We start from the raw sequence: 24,584 nt of genomic DNA, 5'->3' as shown, positions 1-24,584 counted from the left end.
CTCACAAACTCACACAGCGCAAACTAGCACAGCGCAAACTAGCACAGCGCAAACTAGCACAGCGCAAACTAGCACAGCGCAAACTAGCACAGCGCAAACTCACAAAAGGTGAGTTTGCGCTGCGCCGTGAAGCGTACAATAGCGTTAGCCTAACGAAGCTCAAGGCAGCGTATTGCACAATAGTGAAATTTGAAGGCATTGCAGCCGTCATTCATCGATGAGCGTACTCGTTCGGGTGCACAATGTGTAGATAAGCAGACATATGTTTTTCCTGGGCTGGGTGCTTTCGTAACGTTGAAAATTGGCCGAATTGGTGATAGTTCTTATGAAGCAGCAGTGTCCCATTTGTTCCCATTGTGCTTGTCTCCATACACTGCTTCATAAGTAACATGGTTTGTTTCGTCTGCGTGACGAGTTATCTAAACACAATTTTCTTTTTAGAAAACAACGTTCTGCTGAGAGAAAACCTTGGATATATCAGACGTAGCCATTCTTTCCAACTTGAAGAACGAGGGAGCCAAGAACACTCACTCTAGAAAACAATTTATCACCCTACAGCCTTACCTAGTTGTCATGCCAATCAAGTGAGGCTCGAAAGAGTGCACAGAAATTCGGAGATGTTGCTGTTGTCTCGACCAAATGCAAATTCAATACATGACTACCTCTGAAGACAAGTGAGTGCCATAGAGGATATCTAAGGCAGTGCTTGACTCGTTTATCAGACTGTGAATCATGAATGAAAGGAAACTAACGCTAAAAAGGAGCTTACCGTGCCGCTTATTGTCAGATGCAAATAAAGCAGCACAACTGACGATAGTTATAGCGCGAGAAAAAAACGGCGACACAGAGACAAGAAGGACACGAAAGACCCGAAACGAAGACACATTTGTTCTCGCGCTATAACTATCGTCAACCCATACCAACTATCCCATGCGGCCACACTTTTATGCACAACTGAATTCCGCAATGTTCAAACGGACACTGCAGCTTGGAGATTGCGTTCCGGCAACCTCTTACACCGACGTTCGAGCGCACATTTTTCAAAGATCGACAAAAAGTGCACCAAAATATTTATTTACGCCTTCTAAGATACCAGTGATACATACAATATGACAGGTTACCATTATATGTCCTCCCAATAATGCATCATACTACGCGACTATAACTGGCGTTCGAAGTCCATTGACTGGCTGTTGGTTTTCATTATTATTGATTTTCGTATCAATTTCACATCGTTATCAAGCCTATTTCTAAAGAAGACGGAATCAACAAATTTACAACACAACGCTGTGGAGCGTTCGGGCGTTGTCAACATTAGAATCTTCTTATGCTACGAATAATAGTTCGGCTGGAACCCCCATGGCCCTCCACGGAGTTACTTCAATACCAATGGCGCAAAACCTTCGTGTGGTATTCATGTAGCGCACCTTCCTCAAGCACTTCGCAGGCTGCTTCCTCTTGAGGTTTGTCACATTTCAGTGAAGAAACAAATAAAATGAAGTTGCTGCGTTCGAGGGTTTGCGTATCCGAAGTTATGAGGACAAAGCTGCGGCAGTATGTTTTAACATTGGTGATTCATTTGTGGTGCACTTGCAGCAGAAAATTTCAAAAAAATGACCTTGCACATCTAGATCTTTCGGTCAGACCGAATGTAACAGCGCCTGTCTAATCCACGTCGCTTGTGTATTCAAGCCAATAGAGTGCCTGCAAAAAAGGTTTACCAATAGTCAAGTAACAAATAACCCGCAGGAACAGTAAACACACTTTTTCACTTTGCCAGCATTTGACAATGTCAGCGGGTAAATAAAGCGTGAAACTTAGCTGGTATGCAGCACTGAAAGTGCGAACAATGTTTAAAAATTACAAAGATTAAAAGTTCCTTTCCCTCAAGTGAACATTATGGTCAACTGCTATTATAACCTTGTGGTTCCTCAGTACACTTCGTCATATTATTTTCAGAATCCCTGGTCGCTTCAGTATTGCATCACGTATAAAAGTGTCACTTCAGCGTTGTTGTTTTTTTGTCTATGAATGGTGGAGCATCGAAATATATTAGTGTTATTGGCTAGTAGGACAGCAACTTCAATATTTCTACCATCCTATCTATGCTTGCTTTTATTTAAAAGTGAACACGCAATCATGAAGCAAGTTGCCATTTAGGCAGCGATCTCTAATGATCATCTGCCCACGTTCTTTGTTTCTTTTCTTTTTTGTCAGGCATGTTTAACCATACGCTGTACTCTACCGCAGCCCTCACAACCAAATGCACCAAGCTAAAGCATAAACTTTTTACCGTGAAACTGAGTCTTAGAATCTGCCATGTAACAACAATTTCATGCAATCGTGTTTGTGTTTGGACAGCTTCTTAACACCGCTGGAAGCTTACCTCTCACAGACAGCTTCTTGGCAATAGGCGCCCCCGTCACGACGCAAGCGGCTAATGCGCTCACAGGTTCGCGCAGCGGAGGGGCAGCCATCCAGGTATTGTTGCGAGGCGAGTAGCGCTCCACGTTGGCTACGATTGTCTTGCCTGCGATGTGAGCGTGTTTACATCGAAGGAACAGTGTGTCAGCAAAATACTGGGCTTCGAGTCTAGCATGAAGATGTTATCTTGCATTAAATAAATGGAAAACGTTTGCACGAACAGCTTTCACTGAGACAAAATACACGCTCATGACAATAGACTCATTTTATGCGTGGGAAGATGAAGCTGGCAATTCGTAGTCAGCGCATTAACCCTTTGAAGCCTGCTGTTGCTCTGGGGCAACAACCCCTATCATATTTTTTTCAGAAACAAACCCTGGTTTGCGACCCTTCTGGTGCTATATGCGGTAAGAGAAAAATGCTACCGAGGTCCTTGAAGTTTAAAAACTTACACAAATGAAAATTCACCGCATTTTTTTAGTGTTTTGTTCCAGCATCTAACAGGTGGTGAAAAAAGTTCCACACAAGGAAGTAAATTTATTTGACTACATCGCAACAGGACGCTACTGCGACGCCTGTTATACTGAAAATTAACTTGGAAGACATAGTGGAGCTAATTAGTATGGCCGCATGTTACATCACAGAAATCTTGCTGTTGCTCACAAGCAACATTGGGCATATATGAGAGTACAAGCAGATATAAAATGATGTGATTGTAGTAATTTATAGTGCGCGGAGCTGTTATTTTTCATGTCTTTAGTGTGGGAGAAGAAGAAAACTATCATTTCTAGAACCGGTTCGCGCTCCTTTCATCTTCATCTTTCTCGTCTGTGTCACTTCCTGAACGATTGATTGATTTGTGCGGTTTAACTTCACCAACCACCATAAGAATATGAGAGACGCCGTAGTGAAGGGCTCCGGAAATTTCGAGCACCTGGGGTTCTTCAACGTGCACCCAAATCTGCGCACACGGGCCTACAACATTTCCGCCTCTATTGAAAATGCAGCCGCCACAGTCGGAATTTGATCCCGTGACCTGCGGGTCAGCAGCCGAGTACCTTAGCCACTAGACCACCGTGGTGGGGCCCTTTTTGAACGAGTGCACCAATCTGTCAGGCATAGAAAAAAGAACGCCTTTATTTTTACAAAAACGACTGCATGGTTTCATTCTCTTGTCATTTTCACAATAATAAAACTGAAAAAGATAGTTTTCATTATAGAAAGCGAGAAGATATGTTCTCTTTTCCAGCTTTGAAATGTTTTTCTGAGCTTCCCGACTCAAGGCCAGTCCCCCAGGGCAGATGTAATTGAAAATTTTAGGAGGTATACACTTAAATCTCAATCTCTGATTTTGCAGCGTTCATCTACACCTTATTGCAGGTCGCTACTGCTGGAAGGCATTTTATGTGAAGTAGTACCTTAGGTGCCCATTGTTTCTCAAGAGCAACAACTCATTACTCACCAATAAATCATCATAATTTTTGTCTAAAACGTTATTAGAATATTCTATTGTTTTCTTATGCATAACAAAGTTTTGTTCGTGTTGTTCACAGAAACAAAACTGCGGGTGTGAAAAGGTGAACGCTTTTTTTCTCTTTTTTGTAGCTTTTTGGAGCTACCTTTTTCGCGTATGTGTTTTAAGAAGGACACACACTTGAGCTCCTGACAAAATATCCTTTTAGATTAAGTTATTGTACCTACGTTACTCAAACAATGTTATAACTCTTCACTATCGAGCCCTACATTGAATTTTGACACATTTCCGCGAAACTGCAAGTATAGGTTGTAGGTTTTCTAAAATACCGGTGACAACATCAATCATGGTAATATTAGCCCACATACATGCACATAACAATAGAAAACAGTGGAGTTTGTGTTAGTGCAAAGTTTCAAGCAAAATGCGTTAAAGAAGGTTTTCAGCCGCGAAATAATATAATCTACGCAGCTATAGAAACACAACACTGGCGAATTACCGTCATAACTCTTAGAAATAGACAAGCGTTACGGTTCAATTTTGAAAGATCGTGGAGCCAACCAGCGCACGCGTTTATATTGTGAAACTTTCCACGTTTCCGGGATGAACTTGATTTTTTGCGTGGTCATTTCTGCCTACGTGCTTGTCAGTATTGTAGGAATTTATTGGACTTCATTTTCCTCATCTGTAAATAACCATCATCAGTCTTCGCGTCGTTCCTCTTAGTCGTCGGCACCATCTTGCTGTTGCTTGTGTGGCATACTTGAATAAAGCATCAGCTGAACCGTGGTATTTCAATCGGTGGAAGGTGCTTCCTGATCTCTTCGACCTCTCTCCATCCAAAGCCAGCTCCTGGAGCTCCGTTCGGGACGTCGCTTACGCCAGCAGAACACCATGGCGCAAGAGCAAACCCAACCGAACCACCCGCCGGCCCGAACACCCACCGCCAACCCCAGCCCGGTCATCAACCCCTCTCGGGAGCCTCCAATCTTCTCCGGTCTGCCTGGAGAAGATGTTGAAGACTGGCTCGACAACAATGACCACGTAGGTGTCTACAATAACTGGGAAAAGACATTGAAATTAGCACGTGTCCAGTTTTACGTCTCTCAGTTTGCAAAGACGTGGTTCATAAATCATGAGAGCGTCTTACGCGATTGGTCTTCCTTCAAAGACCAGCTCCAACGTATTTTCGGCACCCCGACCGTTCGAGTTGCTCGAAAGAAACTTGCAGAACGTACAACACTGCGGTGAGTCCTACACTTCTTATATTGAAGATGTGCTTGCACTTTGCCACCGTATCGACGACACCATGCCAGAAGCTGATCGTGTCCGATACCTTCTGAAGGGTATCGGACCTACCGCTTTCAACGCCCTCACCGCGCACAACCCTTCGATGGTTTCCGACGTCATTTCTGGATGCCAGCGGCTTAATACCTTCCAGTCAATCCACCTTCGACCCGATTTCTCTGAGAGCCCCCTGACAAACAGTATGGAGCTCCGATCTATCATTCGAGCCATAATTTGTGAGGAATCACAGGCCTAAAATGGACCTCCTTCTAACAACGTTCCCGCTCAATCCGTCGCTTGTGATCTTCATGGCATTATTAGGAAATAAATGTCAGCCTTTCAAAGCACCCACCATGCTCCACCTTGCCCCCAACCCGCTTCGTACGCACAGATCGCTCCAACGCGACCCTCGCCGTCTCAAGTACCACCACCTGTGCCTGATCACGATCATCTCGCAGCTCTAGTCGCCCATTTACCGAACCCTACCTACCATTCTTCCTGGCGGGCTCCACGGCCTATTTGCTACTACTGTGGAATTAGAGGACACATTTCCTGGTTCTGCCGACGTCAGCAGCAAAATAAACGTCGTGGTTATGCGGCTTTTTAATATGATGACACATGTGCTCGAGGTTACTACCGTTGTGCCGACAGTCCTTCCAACCACAAATATCCGTCTCCTGTGCACATTTCCAACACGACCAACAATACACGTGGCTCCCGACCACGCTCCCCTTCGCCACTCCGACGCTCTGCTTCACCACTTCAGCCTGTTTCTCAACTGTTTGCCTAGCGATCGGAAAACTAAACAGTACAATTTTTGGAGGGAAAACTGCATCGCGGAGAAATGACGCAAGTCCTCCTGAATGACTGGTGACTGTGCAGGGTGTGCGGGTGTTTGCTTTATTGGACACGGGAGCAACTATTTCAATTCTGCGTGCCGACTTGTGCTCTCGATTGCGGAAACTGAAGACACCCTACTTGAATCATCTTTTATTGGAGCCAATGGAGCAATAGATAGACTATCGGCCCAATGTACAGCGTGCGTCTTCATTGATGGTATTCGTCATCCCATCACCTTCACTGTCTCAATTTCGTGTGCTCGTGAACAATCTTAGGTTGGGACTTTCTCTCATCAGAATCTGCATTAATTTCATGCCGTCAACGTGTACTCAAGATGACCGTGACCGATCACTGCAGTGAACGCATCGACGTGAAATCACTGCGTTTTTTCACAGCTTCCGGTTCCATACCGCTCCCAGGTCAGGAGGAACTCATCACCATCACGTCTCCGACTATTGCCGAAGGTGATCGTCCTTATCACCCCTTCCAGCCACTGTCTAGCTCGTGGCGTTGTACTCCCCTCCAGCTTGTTGTGGTTCAAAGACAGTGCTGCGCTGATACTTAGCCTGAACCCTACCCCGGAGCTTGTCCTCCTAACCCAATGTTCTGCAGTGTCGTGTTTGTTATGTGAATACCCAACCAGTATCCTTGGTCTCTCTTGACGCCTTGCACGCGCAGCCATAACAGGGCCAGCCTATTACTCCCTCCTCCTTTGCTCCCCTTGCTCCCGGAATAAACCCTGACCTTTCTGCTTCTCAACGTGAGGCATTGCTGAATTTGCTAACGAAACACCAGGCCTCCTTCGACGCCACTGCTTCGGCACTAGGACAGACCACAGTTGAGCATCATCGCATCGACATTGAAGGTCAGACTGTTGTACGCCGTCGTCCCTCTGGGTCTCCTTCGCCAAGCGCAAAATCATCAAGAAGAACGTGAACGATATGCTAAAAAGAAACATCATACGAGCCTCTGCCAGCTCTTGGTCATCCCCCGTTGTATTGGTACAAAAGAAGACTGGATCGGCATGACTTTGTGTTGATTACCATGCGCTCAACAAAATTAACCGAAAGGATGTATATCTGATGCCCTTTATAGATGATGCACTTGACTTGTTGCAAGGCGCCTAACACTTCTCTACCCTTGACCTGCGGTCCTGATATTGGCTAATTTCAATGAACGAAGCAGACAAAGAAAAGACTGCCTTTTCTACGCCAGACGGTCTTTACGAGTTTAACGTAATGGCATTCGGCCTTTGTAATGACCCCGCCACATTTTTTAAAATGATGATCGACACTGTTCTTCCTGGCCTCAAGTGGAAAACTTATCTATGCTACATTGATGATGTCCTCGTGTTTTCTTCCACTTTTGCTGATCATTTGCAATGCTAAGATGAAGTGCTCACATGTCTCTTCATTTCTATACTTCAACTAAACAAAAGGAAGTGCCGTTTTGGCTACACAGCTATAAAATTTCTGGGACATCTCGTTAGTAAAGGTTCCATCCAGCCAGATCCGGACAAAGTTTCCGCAGTACTCAATTTTCCGCGTCCCTTTGTTTTCTTGGACTCGCATCGCACTTTCACTGCTTCATTCGCAACTTTGCCACCATTGCCGCTTCTCTCCACAAGATTTTTGCTAATACCAGTTCCTTCGATTGAAATGATAAATGCGACGCCTCATTTCAAGAACTGAAGCACGCACTGTCATCCCCACCAGTGCTTTGTTGTTTCCATGACAAGGCACCAACGTTATTACACACTGACGCTAGTGCACAAGGAATCGTTGCCATACTCCTCCAGAGCGACCATGCCTTTCGCGGAAAGTTGTCGCGTATGAAAGCCGCACTCTGACCTCTGCATAGAAGAGGTACTCGATAACCGAACAAGAGTGCTTGGCTGTTGTGAGGTTCATCCAAAAATTTCGTCCATATCTACATTTATTTATTTATTTACAGTACCTTACAGAGCCCTCGAGGGGCATTGTGTAAGGGGGGTGGTACAGATATGTTAGAAAAATATATATACATATATATCTACACATATCCCTACTGAAACGTTCCGTATGCGATGTCCAATAATTCCGTATGTTTCCCAAAGAATCTTACGGAAGTATATGGAAAATATAAGAGAAACATATGTATTCTTTATAGAAACATACGGAAATATTGGACTCGCATACGTAACGTTTCATAAGAATACATAGGCAAATATTGACTATAATAGAAAATGCTGTTCAACTTATGAACATGTAAGCAAAATACATACTAGAAAAGTGAGTTACAGTATGTAAAGGTGAAATACAAAAAAAATATTATGACAGTTACTACAACCTAGCAATAGTGCAAAACCATCGGCAACAGTCCTATAAACACAGATGATTACGAAGATGCGATAGAGCAGTTTTTGGTGCATAAGTATTTTTCAAGAGCGTGATATAACTTTGTGTGGTCTTGTTCTGACGCAAGATCATCTGGCAAATCATTCCACAAACGACAGAAAATAGCGCAAAGAAACGGGGACACAAGACGAGGACACACGGCACAGGCGCTAACTTCCAACATAATGTTTATTGCCACCGCACACTCGCCTATATCACCAAGAAAAATAACATCACATGACATAAATGATGCGCACAAAAAATTAATTTCTTAGAAAATACAATTCTTTATCACTGAGCGTAAGAGAGGGAGTGCTGACGCACTTAGACCCCAGTGAAGCGATAGCCTCAGCCTCAATAATCTCTCTAGTTAGCTTGTCAAACATTCTCTTGATAACAGTGCATGCATTGAATATCGGCGCGCAGCCGCAGGATTTACAATGTATGGCCAACCAACTTCCCTGGCCGTTTTTCACATTATTACAATGTTCTCTTAATCGATCATTAAGACAATGGCCTGTCTGTCCAATATACTCTTTACCACAAGAAAGCGGGATACGATAAACAACGCATATTATACAGGGAACATAAACAGTTCGATGCTTCTTACTACAACCTTTGGGTTTTCTGTCACGGTCATGAAGGCCACTCAGGCTGACCAACTTCTTGGGAGCCGAAAAGACAACTCTAACTTCAGAGTGCTTAGCTAATTTCTTTAGGTTGTGCGAAATCTTGTGATAGTATGGTATGACGACCAGGTGCTTCGGTTTCTCGGAATCACGACTCGCTGTACAACCTGGGTTGCGAAGCGTACGAAGCAAGCCTACTGCAACTGAAGTTTGGACGTGCATAGGATAACCTGCTTTCAACAAACGGTCTGACTGATTATGAAAACTATTGGCGATTTCGTGCTCACAAGATTTGCTTAAAGCATGACAAAAACAATGACTGATGATGCCTCTTTTAACTAGTTTCGAGTGAGCTGATTGGTAAGGAAGGACCGGTTTATTCATAAGTGGTTGGTAAGCCCAACATATGCGGTTAGGATGAAAGGTGAAGAGGACATCGAGGAATTTTATGGCATTGCTTTCAGGCAGTTCATGTGTTAGAGTTAAGGGTTTAAAACACTCAGAAAATTGTGAAATTATTTTTGCCACACTTGCCTCATCCGCTACCGTGTCGTTAGATAATAAAACGAGATAGTCATCGACATATCGGAACACTTTTTTTATATTCAAATTTTCAAGACGTAGGTAAATCGATCTGTCAATTCTACTTAAAAATATGTCACTTAAAATAGGCGCAATGCAGGACCCGATACAGATTCCGTCCTTTTGAATAAAAGCCTTGTCATCCCATGAAATGTAGGTCGTCTTGAGCTAAAATGATAAAAGTTCTAAAAACCGACTGACAGGAAAACCACACTCGGTTTGAAATCTAACAGAGCCAAACAAATCAACACACTCTTCAACCGCAGGAAGCAACTGATCATGGGGAATAGAATAATACAAATCAGTCATGTCGACTGAAAAACCATAAACATGCTCAACGACACAAGTTCTAACATAATCTATGACTTGATCAGAACTTTTTACTATAAAAGGATCATCAACGTTAAGCCGGTACAACTGTTCTTGCAAAAAAGTAGCAATCGATTTTTGCCATGTATCACATTTTGAAACAATTACCCTAAAAGGCATATTACTCTTGTGAGTCTTGGCATTAAAAAACACTTTTAAAAAGTCATGCTTACTATTTGTGTTGCCACTGACAACTCGAGAAAGGTTTAGGTCTTTGCATAGCTTTTTTGCTACCGATTTAACTTTTTCAATGCGGACGTCCTCGCGAGAGGAGAAAACAGAGCTTACGGCAGTGTGAGCCTTAGAACCAAACAGTCCCAGAGTCAGGATGGCGAAGCCTCCTTCCTTATCAGCGGGAAGGACGGTAAGAGAGTGCTCCTTGAGAAAAGCCTCAACTCTCCTGAGAGGAATTTTGGAAGAATTGTATTTTCTAAGAAATTAATTTTTTGTGCGCATCATTTATGTCATGTGATGTTATTTTTCTTGGTGATATAGGCGAGTGTGTGGTGGCAATAAACATTATGTTGGAAGTTAACGCCTTTGCCGTGTGTCCTCGTCTTGTGTCCCCGTTTTTTTGCGCTATTTTCTGTCGTCACAATGCACCAACAAGCCCAAATTTCGACAGTGTTGAACTTTATTTCTCGTACAACGGGCCCTTCTTTATGTTCATCTTCAAACCCATGTGCTACAGTCGCCTACATCGCTTTTGCATCCTGTCAAGCTCGTTCCCTTGCTTTTTGCATTCGCCACAGCATTTTGCCTCAGAAAGTCAAGCGCCTCTTCGGCAACGTCGCCCCCTCAGTTGGTCATGGGCTTAGGGTGTCCAAATCTTGAAGGGAGAATGGTATAGACAAGCACGTCTACATAAACAATACTTGTTCGCCCTTCTTTTTGATCGTCTCGAAGATACTGTGGCCATGCAGCAGCTTCGACATTTTCAGCGCCTCGCCGACTAAAGCACGGAATTCCTCTGGGCTCGAGAATTGCCGGTGCTACGCACAGGCGTCGCCAAAAAAGTAACCGATCAAAAGCCGACAGTTCACGTGCTTGAACAGATCACCGTGCCTCCCGACATTCTCCGGACTTTGAGCCTCGGGCCCAAGTTTGCGGTGGAACCTAAGACGTCTCCACCGGAACTTCAAGCCATGGTGCGACAAGTTTCACGCCATGTGCCCGAACAAGAGCAACCTCACTCCATCTCAGAAGGCGTTGACACTGTTTCGCGCTACAGACCAGCTGGATCCGAAATTCCTCTCAGGAGAGTTGAGGCTTTTCTCAAGGAGCACTCTCTTACCGCCCTTCCCGCTGATAAGGAAGGAGGCTTCGCCATCCTGACTCTGGGACTGTTTGGTTCTAAGGCTCACACTGACGTAAGCTCTGTTTTCTCCTCTCGCGAGGACGTCCGCATTGAAAAAGTTAAATCGGTAGCAAAAAAGCTATGCAAAGACCTAAACCTTTCTCGAGTTGTCAGTGGCATCACAAATAGTAAGCATGACTTTTTAAAAGTGTTTTTTTAATGCCAAGACTCACAAGAGTAATATGCCTTTTAGGGTAATTGTTTCAGAATGTGGTACATGGCAAAAATCGATTGCTACTTTTTTGCAAGAACAGTTGTACCGGCTTAACGTTGATGATCTTTTCATAGTAAAAAGTTCTGATCAAGTCATAGATTATGTGAGAACTTGTGTCGTTGAGCATGTTTATGGTTTTTCAGTCGACGTGACTGATTTGTATTATTCTATTCCCCATGATCAGTTGCTTCCTGCCGTTGAAGAGTGTATTGATTTGTTTGGCTCTGTTAGATTTCAAACCGAGTGTGGTGTTCCTGTCAGACGGTTTTTAGAACTTTTATCATTTTACCTCAAGACGACCTACATTTTATGGGATGACAAGCCTTTTATTCAAAAGGACGGAATCTGTATCAGGTCCTGCATTGCGCCTATTTTAAGCGACATATTTTTAAGTAGAATTGACAGATCGATTTACCTACGTCTTGAAAATTTGAAGATAAAAAAAGTGTTCCGGTATGTCTATGAATATCTTGTTTTATTATGTAACGACACGGTAGCGGATGAGGCAGGTGTGGCAAAAATAATTTCACATTTTTCTGAGTGTTTTAAACCCTTGACTCTCACACATGAACTGCCTGAAAGCAATGCCACAAAATTCCTCGATGTCCTCTTCACCTTTCATCCTAACCGCATATGTTGGGCTTACCAACCACGTATGAACAAACCGGTCCTTCCTTACCAATCAGCTCACTCCAAACTAGTGAAAAGAGACATCATCAGTCATTGTTTTCGTCATGCTTCAAGCAAATCTTGTAAGCACGAAATCGCCAACAGTTTTCATAATCAGTCAGACCGTTTGTTGAAAGCAGGTTATCCTATGCACGTCCAAACTTCAGTTGCAGAAGGCTTGCTTCGTACGTTTCGCAATCCAGGTTGTACAGCGAGTCGTGATTCCGAGAAACCGAAGCACCTGGTCGTCGTACCATACTATCACAAGATTTCGCACAACCTAAAAAAATTAGCTAAGCGCTCTGAAGTTAGGGTTGTCTTTTCGGCTCCCAAGAAGTTGGTCAGCCTGTGTGGCCTTCATGATCGTGACGGAAAACCCAAAGGTTGTAGTAAGAAGCATCGAACTGTTTATGTTCCCTTTATCATATGCGTTGTTTATCGTATCCCGCTTTCTTGTGGTAAAAAGTATATTGGACAGACGGGCCGTTGTCTTAATGATCGATTAAGAGAACATTGTAATAATGTGAAAAACGGCCAGGGAAGTTGGTTGGCCATACATTGTAAATCCTGCGGCTGCGCGCCGATATTCAATGCATGCACAGTTATCAAGAAAATGTTTGACAAGCTTACTAGAGAGATTATTGAGGCTGAGGCTATCGCTTCACTGGGGTCTAAGTGCGTCAGCACTCCCTCTCGTACGCTCAGTGATAAAGAATTGTATTTTCTAAGAAATTAGTTGTTTCTGCGCATCATTTATGTCATGTGATGTTATTTTTCTTGGTGATATAGGCGAGTGTGCGGTGGCAATAAACATTATGTTGGAAGTTAGCGCCTGTGCCGTGTGTCCTCGTCTTGTGTCCCCGTTTCTTTGCGCTATTTTCTGTCGTCACAATGCACCAACAAGCCCAAATTTCGACAGTGTTGCATTCCACAAACGAATAGCTTGTGGAAGAGCCGACTGGTTGAAAGCGTTAGTATTGCCGTACATGCGTGATAAGCTAAAGGTGTTATGTAGTCTGCTCGAAGTTCGATGTGCTAGATTAAGGTGAACAGATGGCATCATGCTGGTGTGGATGAGTTTGCGAAATAGTGATAAAAGTGAGATATCGCGGCGAATTTTCAGTGGCTCGAGTGCAAGGCTACGTTTAATTCATGTTACGCTGGACGGGTAGCTGTGATTACGCGCTATAAATCGACTAGCTCTGTTCTGTATACATGCTAACTTATCTATGAGGTATTGTTGATATGGTGACCAAATGGAGGATGCGAACTCCAGTTGAGGACGAATTAGAGCAAGATAAGCCAGTTTGCGCACATTGGAGGGAGCACTGTATAGATTTCGGCGCAGAAAACCTAATGATCTTGATGTGTTGGCACAGATAGAAGTGATGTGTGTGGACCACGAAAGTGTTGAAGTTTATGCCTAGGTATTTGTAATGATCAGTGCGTTCTACAATGTTATTATCCATTATGCATTGGCTAATAAACTTATCACGTTCGCGACTAAAGGTGATTAGTTTGCATTTGGAAACATGAAGTGTCATCTGCCATGTTTTGCACCACTCATTATATGCTCGAGGTCTTTTTGAAGAGTTAGATTATCGCTATTGTTGCGTATGGGACGATGGGACCCTTATATGTATGGGACCCTTATGGTAGCCGCGCTGGTTATAGAAAAAGAAATTGTTAGATTCTAGATGCGCATAAATGTTAGAAACTATGATATGTTCAAGCATCGTGCAACATATGCACGTCAAGGAAATGGGGCGATAATTTCCAGGTGAACTTTAACTACCACGTTTATGGACTGGCACTACTTTCGCTATCTTCCAGTCAGAAGTCAACATTCCTGTAGAGAGCGACTGCCGAAAAATGTGAAACAGGATAGTGCCAGTCGCATAAACGGTGTTCTTTATTACTTTTGAATTGATATCGTCAATACCAGAAGGTGATAACATCTTCAGATTTTCAATAATTTTAACTATGCCTTTAATTGTGATATCTATAGGTGACATGAATGAGTAATCGCGTTCAACAATTTCTGAAAGATGATCATGCTCGCTAGTAAACACGGATGAAAAGAATGAATTGAAGACATAAGGACAATCAGTGTCGGCAAAAGGAGTGTTATTTGCATTGTGTAATGAAATGAAGTTATCGTCGCGATCATGACTTATTACTTTCCAGAATTTTTTCGGAATAGATTTTAGGAGTGAAGGCAAATCCTGGGAATAGTATTTTTTTCGCAGTTGTAATTTCGTGGCAATCATTCTTTAGGCATTCCTTGTATCTATCCCAAGACGGGTGTGAACGCGAATTTTTTGCAGACCGATAAAGCCGCTCCTTTTTGTTTCTAAGTCTGCGCAAAGACTTGTTGAATCATGGATTAGTTTTATCATTTGTAATCGTTATCGACGGCACGTGTTTTTTTATTAGGGCTGAAATCTCATTCTTGAAAAGAACCCAGTTTTCCTCAACTGAGCGGCTGGAAAAAGAAGGCAGTAGCACATTGTCCAGGAAAGACTCAAGTTTTCTGTTAATGGCTTCATAATCGGCTTCATTATAATCTCTAATTTTCTTTGATTCAGTTCCTGCAAAAGGTGGCAAGATAGAAAGATCAACTTGCAGCAGTTGGTGGTCACTAAAGCATTTCAAATAGTTTATGTGGTCTATAGTTTCAGGTGCAGTTGTAAGAACGAGGTCAAGTGTATTTGAACCGCGAGTTGAGTGATTGACAACCTGAGCTAAATTAAAGTCTAAAGTTAAGTAATGAAGTCAGTTGAGTACTTACAAGAAGATTACAGCTGCTCCCAGTCAATAAATCATTGATTAAAATCACCGAATAGATAAACGATGCGAGCCTCACAGATTTCGATGGCAGAATTAATGCTGCTGCGCAACTCTTCTAAGAAAGAATGATAACAATCGGGAGGACGATAACAGCTGCCAAGCAACATCCTTGTGGAATGAATTGTGCAAACTACCCATACAATTTCAGTCTTATAATGGGAAGCGACGACATAAGACGTGATGGTTTTTTTCAACAGCTATAAGAACACCACCACCCATTGTCTGGACGGTCGCTTCGATACGCGTTGTATCTGTTAGCATGCGTACAATTCTTGTCATTGATGTCAGCGTTAAGCCATGTCTCAGTGAAGACAAGAATATCAAAAAGGCTACCATCGATATAAGATGAGACTATTTCACATTTGGATAAGATGCTTCTAATGTTAGTGAATGATACTGTTAGTGATAGAGGAGTGCAAGGCTTACGCAGCTCAGGCTTCCTAAACGTTTGTACGTTTCCTTCTAGCTATCTGCTTGAGCGTATAACTGACTTAGTGACAGCGTCATAGACGTAAGTAACGTTTTCGATGCGCAGCTTGTCTACTACAAGCCTAAATGGCTTATTTTGAGTTCTGGCGAATTCTATTAGCTTTCTGCAGGTCTGTCGCGTTACCAATGAAAAATCTTCGCGTATTGAAAACGTAGTGCCCTTCAGATTTCGGGCATGCGACAAGATTTGGTCCTTATCTTTAAAACAGGTAAGTTTGGCAATGATTGGTTGACAGTTTTCTTTATCATGTTTACCCAACCTATAAACTCTTTCATAATGAGTACCACTGAGTGTAAGCTGCAATTTTTCAGAACAAAACTTAATAATTTTCTGTTCAGAAGCTGCCCAATCCTCATTAGCATTGTCTTCTAATGGTCGACATTTTACTGTTGTGACAGACCACCATGCTCTTTGCTGGTTATCGACAATCAAAATTTGTCGCGGCGACTTGGCCTGTTAATTCTCCGTTTACAATCATATCACTTTGACGTCGTCTGTAAGACCGGAAAACAATACCAAGATGCCGATGCTTCGTCACGATGCCCTTTGCTGCAGTCTTCGGCGCACGTCACATTCCCTTGTCAAAATAACTATGCGGAGGATACCTCGTCGATATCATCCAGTTCTTCCTTACCTTCATCCACCCGTCCGTCAGTACTTACCACTCACAAATGAGCCGATTCTTATTGTACTGACCTCATCAATCGGCTTACCGGTGCCTCATCTTCCACAAATGCCAGGCTCCAAAAACAAGTCCGACTATTTAATTTGGAAGACTATGTGCTCTATTGATACATTTTCCACTTTGAAAGCCATCGATAGGTTCCCGTCGTACCACGCGCACTACTCACTGAAGTTCTTCGCGCTTCACACGACGACCTGACGTCAGGCTACATACTTGGGTTACGAGCGCATCCGCAGTCGATCCTTCTGACCGGGTCTTTCTATGACAGTAGCTAAGTATATTGCCTCGTGCGCACTTTGCCAACTACGCAAGCAGGCCATTACTGCTCCAAACGGGACCCTACAACCACTTTCTTGGCCAGCACAGCCATTCTCTGTCGTCGGAATTGACCTCTTCGGGCCCCTCCCAACTACATCAGACGGCAAGAGATGGATCGTCACCGCGGTTGATCACTTGCCCCGCTACGCTGAGATGGCCTCGATCACTTCAGGAACTGCTTCCGAAGTAGCAACTTTCTTCTTGAATGCTACTTACCTACGTCACAGAGCCCCTCGTGTTCCTTTCAGTGACCGGGGCAAGGCATTTTTTTCAAGCACGCTCAGGGAAGTTCTTTAAGATTCAAAAACTGTTCATAAAATAACATCTAGCTATTACCCATACACCAGTGGCTTAACGGAAAGATTTCATCGCACGCTGTACGGCATGATTTCTATGTATATCCAACCGGACCATCGCAATTGGAATGTCATTCTTCCTTTTAGCACGTATGCATATAAAACGGCGGTTCAACAAACCACGGGCTATCCTCTATTTTCTCTAGTATACGGACGCCAACCGACATCACCACTCGACGATTCATTCTTTTCTGGCCCCGTCAACTCTCCAACATTCGTTCGCGACCAGTGTCTATCCCGTGTTGCTCAATGCCGTCGTCTTTCCCGTGGAAAACACCGAAGCTAGCCAAGAAGATCGCAAACATCGTTACGATGCCACTCACCGCGTCGTTCTCTACCGCCCTCGTGAAGATGTACTTCTGTGGTCTCCTACGCGAACGCCTGGCTTATGCGAGAAGCTTGAGTCTCGCTATCTTAGCCCCTACTAAGCTGTCGAACAGACCTCACCGGTGAGCTACCATGTCACTCATGTTCATGCCCCCACTGACCAACGCTGCCACGGAACAGAGATTGTGCACGTTTCGCGCCTCAAGCCCTATCGTATGCGTTCCACAGCGTAATTCGCGGCCAGGCTGGACGCTTCTGTCGACGGAGGAAATTAGTGTAAGGATTTATTGGACTTCATTTTTCTCATCTGTAAATAACCATCATCAGTCTTCGCGTCGTTTCTCTTGGTCATCAGCGCCATCTTGCTGTTGCTTGAATAAAACGTCAGCTGAACCATGGTATTTCAATATATTCATTTCGTGTCTTGCTTAGGTAAAAGTAACAATGTTTATGTCTGAAAACCATAACGTCACTCAATGTACTGACACGAGTAATCAGCAGAGCTCTCTCATAATAAAATTATGTAGTTATTCGTTTTCATATTTTCTTTACACAATTCTGCTAAGAATAGCAATGAATGCACTGACATAAATGCATTTGATCTTGTTACTACTGGCTTCAAGTTCCGCATCTTGTCCCAACAGCTTTTCTTCTATATGGCCAGCTACCCTTGATCAGCAACCCGTATGCATCTAGAACTTCATGCTAGCTTTTTCCTTGCTTTTAATGGGACACCCACCCATCTATCCAGATCAGAAGTATGAGAAGTATGGCGGGAAGGCACTTCAAGTTTGAATTTATCAGCAGAAAGTGTAAAGTGCTGGTTTACGCACCATCGTAGCCACCGATGACGTACAGCTCGTTGTCGAGTTGGGCCACAGCAAAAGTGCTGCGGGCTCTCTTCATGTGAGCCACGCTCTGCCACTTGAACGGAGGCTCAGCCACGCTGCGCACCACTGCCGAAATCACGAGAACCATGGAAGCGGTACGTGAGTTTTTAGGTGCCTTGACGTGGTCATCCGACCGTCACCGCTTCACCAGCTTAAGTAGGGCTGGACGAGCAAGTATGGTTATATGAGGAAATACAGGACAGTCAGTACACATTCTCAAAGAACAGTTCAGCTTCAAATTGTCGTCTCTTAGCTGAATGTCCCGTCTATTCAAAATATTCACATTTTCGTACGTTCACTACCACAGTTAGCAGCATTCACATTACCAGGACAACAGCAAACTATGCCAGTTATCATCAAAATGCAGAAAACAGACGCGTAGAATCTCGCTTTGGGTTACCCGGTAATATGCCTAGTTTAGAGAAGCAATGAAGTCTTGTTTCTTCGAAGGTGTTGCTAGCCAAGTCGAATAATATTTGGATCTTTTGTGCTTCCCTAACAGCCGCTCTTATATTATGCCAGTACAATTGCCAGTGGTATGATGGTGAACCTTTCAACATTGACTGTCCGCATTGGCAAATCATATACTCCATCAAGGTGTTCCATTAATTTTCCGCAGTAATTTACCAGAATGGGCAGCCTTCATCCCCCAGTTACTTAGTGACTAATTGTGACTAAAATGTTATGAAGATAGCTGCCTTACGAATCAATAATGTCACCTGATGTGAGACGTCGACGGCCGTCAAAGCCACCCAAGACGTAGACGTAGTCGCCCATCTTGATCATTCGGTGGCTGTTGCGAGCAATCGGCAGTGAACGAACAAATGACCAAGTGTCGGTCTCGGGCGTATATTCCTCAGCGCTGTCCAGGCAGCGCTCGCCATTAAATCCGCCACACACGTACAGTCGGCCTTCATGTATACGCATGAAACAGATCGAGAAAGGGCAGAGACAAGTAGAGTAAATGTTCTTTTGCACCTATTATTGTGTTTGAAGGAGAACTTACGTGCCAAAACAACAATGTGAGCTAGAATTTAGGAGGGAATGCGAAGCTCCGGACTGATTTAGACCCATGCAGAGTTTTCTAGTGTGCTCAAAAATTTTAGAAGAAGCTTTTTTTTTGCTCGGTGCTTGAAACAAAGGAATGAACTCTTGGCAGAATTTTGCCGTCGTCTTAGGCATCTCCATCATGCGCCATATATATGAAGTGTACGTGGTCAATTTTCGACCATCTCCGATCCTGCTGAAAGAAATGGTCACCTATGCTTGCCTATGGTTACCTATGGTTAACTATGGTTTAGTGGTGCCTTGTGCTTTGCCCATCGCAAGGCGAAAAAATTCTTAAGAGACAAATGCCCGCCGTTTAACCCCCTATTTACGACACCTATTCGATCAAAAGTACAAATACATTCCCATGCGCTTAATATGACCAATATTCACCTTTATTCGCAAATGCGAGCACGAAAAAAGTTTAAATGAACAGCTATTGTGTTTTGTTTTCCGTAGTTTGGTTGTTTCGACGTCAGATAGCGTCACGTCTCGCAGACGTCAATCAGAGGCGTTTTATTACTCGGACGACACTGGCTTGATGCGGTCTTCTAGGGCGTCAGTGTAGTATTACAAATCAGTTCTGCGGAATCTCGCAAGATGGCCGAAGGGTTAAGAGAGAGGAATGCAGATCCTGCTAACAGCACAAGGCCACGAGGAAAACCATGCGGATTCTTTAAAAAACAAAAAGCTTCTTAGTTGCCGAAGAATGCGGCCTGGTGTGGAGATCAAGCCGATCACGAACATCTTTGAGGCAGTTCTTCTACCGACTGAGCTAACGATAGAGCTAGCGATTGGAACCGAAAGGGCAAATTAACAAACAAGTTGAATCACATAGACATGTACTTCGGTAAATCAGTTCTTCGGTGTCTCGCAAGGCGCTGGAAGGCTCAATATAAGGCAAGCTTAAAATCCTCCACGCGGGCCCAAATCGTAATACACGTTCATTCAAAACCAGCTAGTTTTTGCCATAACTAGTCGACCTGATTTGTCATTAAGCCAACAGCAGTCAACATTAGTCAGCACTAGCCAGTTTTCATAGTTTGCGAATCAGTGCGGTGTAGGACAGGACATTACTCATTTGCCGCGCGTATACAAATCACGCAAAGTTAATTGCGCAAGTCATGAAAATGTTAACCTGCACACGGGTACACGCTCACTTTTTAAGGCGCAGGCAGCAGCATCACTGCGCTTTCGGTTCATGCGACGCACAACGACCCACTGGCCCGTACGTGGACAGTAGCGCTCAACGCTCGGCGTTCGTTCGATACCTGCGTCAGACAATGCGAAGCAGCTTGAGTTAGTGCAGTGGTGCGTCAAACAACAAAGCAGTGGCATCCTGAAAAGGCAATCGTACAAAGGTATCAAAAATTTGCTATTATACAAAGTTAATATTTGTGCCGCATCGCTTACATAGTGATAAATCTCCGTGAATCCTTACAGTCATTGGTGCTTTTCAAGTTCTTTTGTTGGTCATCAACGTCCTGTGCGATAACTTAACTGTGTCACGCTAGGGAACGGGTTTGAATCGCGACAACGGATCTTACTTGGATGAAGGCGAATCGCAGCAGCACTCACATGCTCAGATTTAAGCGCAGGTTGAATAAGAGATTGTGGAAATTAATCCAGATTTCCCTGCCACAGTGTGCCTGGTGAACTCTTTGAACATATATATAACACGAGAACGCTTCGCTGCAATGGGAAAACCACGCCGGGTGGTTTTCACATTGACGTCGGCTCAGATATATAAAAACACAGTGTGAAATTATTTTATTCTTATCGCTTGCAAATGATCAGAACGTGTCGTGGCGAAGTAACTAGAGATGACTGGCAGGACATAGGCTTATCTACTCGCTCTATTTGTTACGACGTACCCGAGTGAGCTGCTGGCCAATCGGCACCAACTACACAATCGTATATCGGCTACGGGCTCGGGCCATCCCTTGAAGTTCTAATGGCTGGCTGGGTTTAGCAGCCTTTTATTGCAAGTAAAATGTTGCTTCAATGGTGTGCCTCAATACGGTTTCTGTTTTCTTTTTAATATTTTTTTCTTGTTGCATATGCGTATTTAAAGTTTCGTTTTAGTCTACGGACTTTCGTGTCGCTTACCAGTGTGACCTCCCAGCGCGTAGATGTATTCCCCAAGCGTCACGGCTGCGACATAGGCCCGTGGTACGTGCATGGAGGCCTCTACTTTCCACTCGCAGCTGTCCATGTCGTAACTCATCGTTGAGCGCAGGTACTTGCGCTCATGCATGCCACCAATCACGAAGACGCGCCTGCCGTACACGGCCACTGCGTGGTACGCTCTGAAAACGTATTGTTATAATTGAGAAGCTGCGAGGGGGCATGACAGTATTGCTAGAAGACGCGTGACACTATTGCATATCTGCAAAATGTGTATGTTTAGACAGATACACGAAAGCATTGTGAGGCAAGGTTATAGTAATCAAAATAATTTATGCTTATGTGTATTGGCATATCTCTGATAATTCTGAAGTATTCTCCATCGAAGTGGTGTAACGTGGTGACAATGTATCGGTTAGTGACCCGAAAGCCGCTGATCGGATGCCAGCCACGGCGTTCGCATTTTCATGGAGGCAAAATGCGAAAGGCACATGCACTGGCGTTGTCAGTGGCCGTTCAAGCGCGCCAGGTGATGAAAATTTCTGGAGCTCTCCCCTAGAATGTCCCTGCAACCATATACTAGTTTTGGCAAACGAAACCCCAGATAATATTTCGTTATGCTGAATTATTCCTCGTGAGTGTAAATAACCTTGCTAGAACGGTGGTAGACTCGCTAACCACCCTTCAAAAGTCCCGCTACTGCCGCTAACTGCAACTCGTACAGTAAGGTCACTTCACACTCAGCCATTATATAGCGAAAGCTGCTATAAAAGATCACAACAAGGACTTTTTTTTCGCGCCATAGTTGTCCGATGCCGCTGGTGTCCACAACTGCTGTCGCTAGAAATCACAGGAAGCAAATGAAATAAAAAATATTAAGAGCAAGACTGGGTTCAAACCTGGGTATTCTACTTAGCGGCCCAGCATTCTACCACAGATTCATGCCTATGCTCGAAACTTCTTTGCATAAAGACCCAATACAGGCATCATGTCATGCAAAGAATGACGTTAAAATGTGATATGACGTAGTTGGAGAGTAAAACAACAATTCCTCAATACGAACTGTGTGACCAATAGTTACACAATAAGATTTGCGTATCTGATTGGTCATCTAATGCCTCTATAGGCTATAACAAGGTGTTCAGTGATAAGCAACTGCATCAACATAGTGGACATAATGCTTTCAAAATGCGTATCGAGTGTGATAGCTTCTCCATGGTATGAGAAAGGATGACCAATGAGGTGCTTTCCAACTTGACCAAAATTACGATTTATGGCGTAGCGTGTACCTTGCGAGCGTATACTTGTATTAGTAGCCGTAGAAAAGTTTACGGCTGGTTCTATAAAAATGCTGCTCTTCGAGCTTGCGCTGTGATTTTGCTGTACTTTCCGCACAGGCCTGGCTTTTTCTAAGCAGCAGCCAAGAAGCTTTCTCAAACGTAGCATGCGTGATAGCTTCTAGATCGCACAAAACAGTGTAACTCTGCTGCAATGCCGGCTGCACTGTTCCACGTAACAGCCATGCCAATTTTAGCTGGAGCCCCGCCGCGGTGGTCTAGTGGCTAAGGTACTCGGCTGCTGACCCGCAGGGCGCGGGTTCATATCCCGGCTGTGGCGGCTGCATTTCCGATGGAGGCGGAAATGTTGTAGGCCCGTGTGCTCAGGTTTGGGTGCACGTTAAAGAACCCCAGGTGGTCGAAATTTCCGGAGCCCTCCACTACGGCGTCTCTCATATTCATATAGTGGTTTTAGGACGTTAAACCCCACATATCAATCAATCAATCAATCAATCAATCAATCAATCAATTTTAGCTGGAGCTAAGATTAACCATTGCTTTAACGCGCTGTTTCCTACTCATCTTTCGATGTAGATACATTGGCAAATGAGGAGTGATGAATGCTTGTTAAATTATGCTTTCTACTGCCGTGTTTAAAACGGCCTGAAATAAAAAGAAACTGTCATAATATGTGCTGCGCGGGCGCGAAACAGAAACTAAAAAAAAACGACAATAGTGTGCCGTGCGGTGGCGAAGAGGATGTGATGTGTGCGTGTATGTGCCGGGCGGTGCCTACGAGGAAGACGACAGCTTGTGAGGCGCGGCCTCGTGCGTGCGTGACCCGTGCCTTCGGCAGTGCGAGAGGTACGTCGTTCGAGGCAGGACTACCTCGTTGGGCGTCTGGCCCATAGGTACGACCCAGGCCACGTCGCGACACTCGTACTAGCCGAGTGGACAGCTCAGCCTCCGCTAGACGACCGGTCTAGGAGAGCTGGCGCCAGGTTCCTGAACCTGTCCTTGTCCCGCTGGTCGTGGAGAGCTGGCACCGGGTACCTGAACCTGCCCTTGCGCCGCTGTTCCAGGAGGGCTGGCGTGGGTTTCCGAGGCGGACTACAGGTGCTCAAGGGCACAACTCCCTGCCGCCGGAACACGTGAGTCGTCGGCTCCAGTTCGTCGACAGTGGCGCTGAGCCACTGGAGTTCGACGCGGCGACCCTGCGTCTCCCGACTTCGTCACTGCAGGTGACGACGCCGCCCAACGTCGACTTCGCCACTGAATGTTGCCGACGGGGCATCAACGACGGCCCAGGCTACTACCCCGACGACCTGAACTGTAGGCCGAACGTTCTACTTATTCATTTAGTTTAGCCGCGTGTTTTGTGTTAGGAATTTCGTAATGTGTGGGTTGTCCATGTGTGAAGGGTACAATAGAAGTTGGACGTGTGTTTGTGCACTGGCGTGCTGTCTGATTCTTTCTGGAGCGGTCCTGCCCCAATAACATCACAAACTGGCGAGCCTGCCAGGATCCGCTCGTTAAACCAGGGAAAGAAGACAGTTTCGCTCGAGGCAGACACACGTTCAGACTGCACCATGGACTTGGAAAAACTCGCCGCTATAGGGCTCCAACTAGGGTTCTCGGGTGCAGAGCTAAACAAGTGGATTGAGGCCCAACAGGCTAAGCTAAGGGATGAGAGAGCTGCAGAGCGAGAGGCAGCCAAAGAAGCTGACGAGAGGCAGCGTGAAATTCTGCAGCTTAAGCTAAAGCTTCAGGAAGGAGCTCAGAATATGCCTGTAGCAGCTAATGACGCTTTGACTGCGCCCAGCACCTCCTCACCCCTCAATCCGCAGAAGTTACTGCCTGTATTTGACGAGAAACGCGATGATCTGCACGCGTATCTGCAGCGATTCGAGCGCGTAGCCACAGGACAGGATTGGCCGCAAGAAAAATGGGGTCTCGCTGTTAGCCTGTGCCTAACGGGTGACGCGTTAACCGTGATA

The 24,584-nt window shown here is 44.6% G+C and overlaps 1 protein-coding gene across 1 annotated transcript in view; it reads right to left on the bottom strand.

The window, feature by feature from the left end:
• Nucleotides 1–1,016: 1,016 nt before the first annotated feature.
• LOC142768634 (kelch-like protein 10) overlaps nt 1,017–24,584 on the bottom strand; it is a 50,153-nt gene continuing 26,585 nt past the window's right edge. Inside the window, exons 6-11 of the mRNA XM_075870647.1 lie at nt 21,293–21,492; nt 20,344–20,454; nt 18,856–19,047; nt 18,080–18,202; nt 2,387–2,530; nt 1,017–1,704 (exon numbers count right to left, since the gene is read on the bottom strand). Of these exons, the coding sequence (XP_075726762.1) occupies nt 1,688–1,704; nt 2,387–2,530; nt 18,080–18,202; nt 18,856–19,047; nt 20,344–20,454; nt 21,293–21,492 (787 nt within the window). The 3' untranslated portion in view covers nt 1,017–1,687. The remainder of the gene's footprint in view (nt 1,705–2,386; nt 2,531–18,079; nt 18,203–18,855; nt 19,048–20,343; nt 20,455–21,292; nt 21,493–24,584) is intronic.

This window comes from Rhipicephalus microplus, chromosome 1 (assembly GCF_043290135.1).
Source record: "Rhipicephalus microplus isolate Deutch F79 chromosome 1, USDA_Rmic, whole genome shotgun sequence".
Classification (NCBI taxonomy): domain Eukaryota; kingdom Metazoa; phylum Arthropoda; class Arachnida; order Ixodida; family Ixodidae; genus Rhipicephalus; species Rhipicephalus microplus.
Note: the sequence above shows the minus strand (reverse complement) of the source record. Positions and strands in the feature narration are given on the sequence as shown.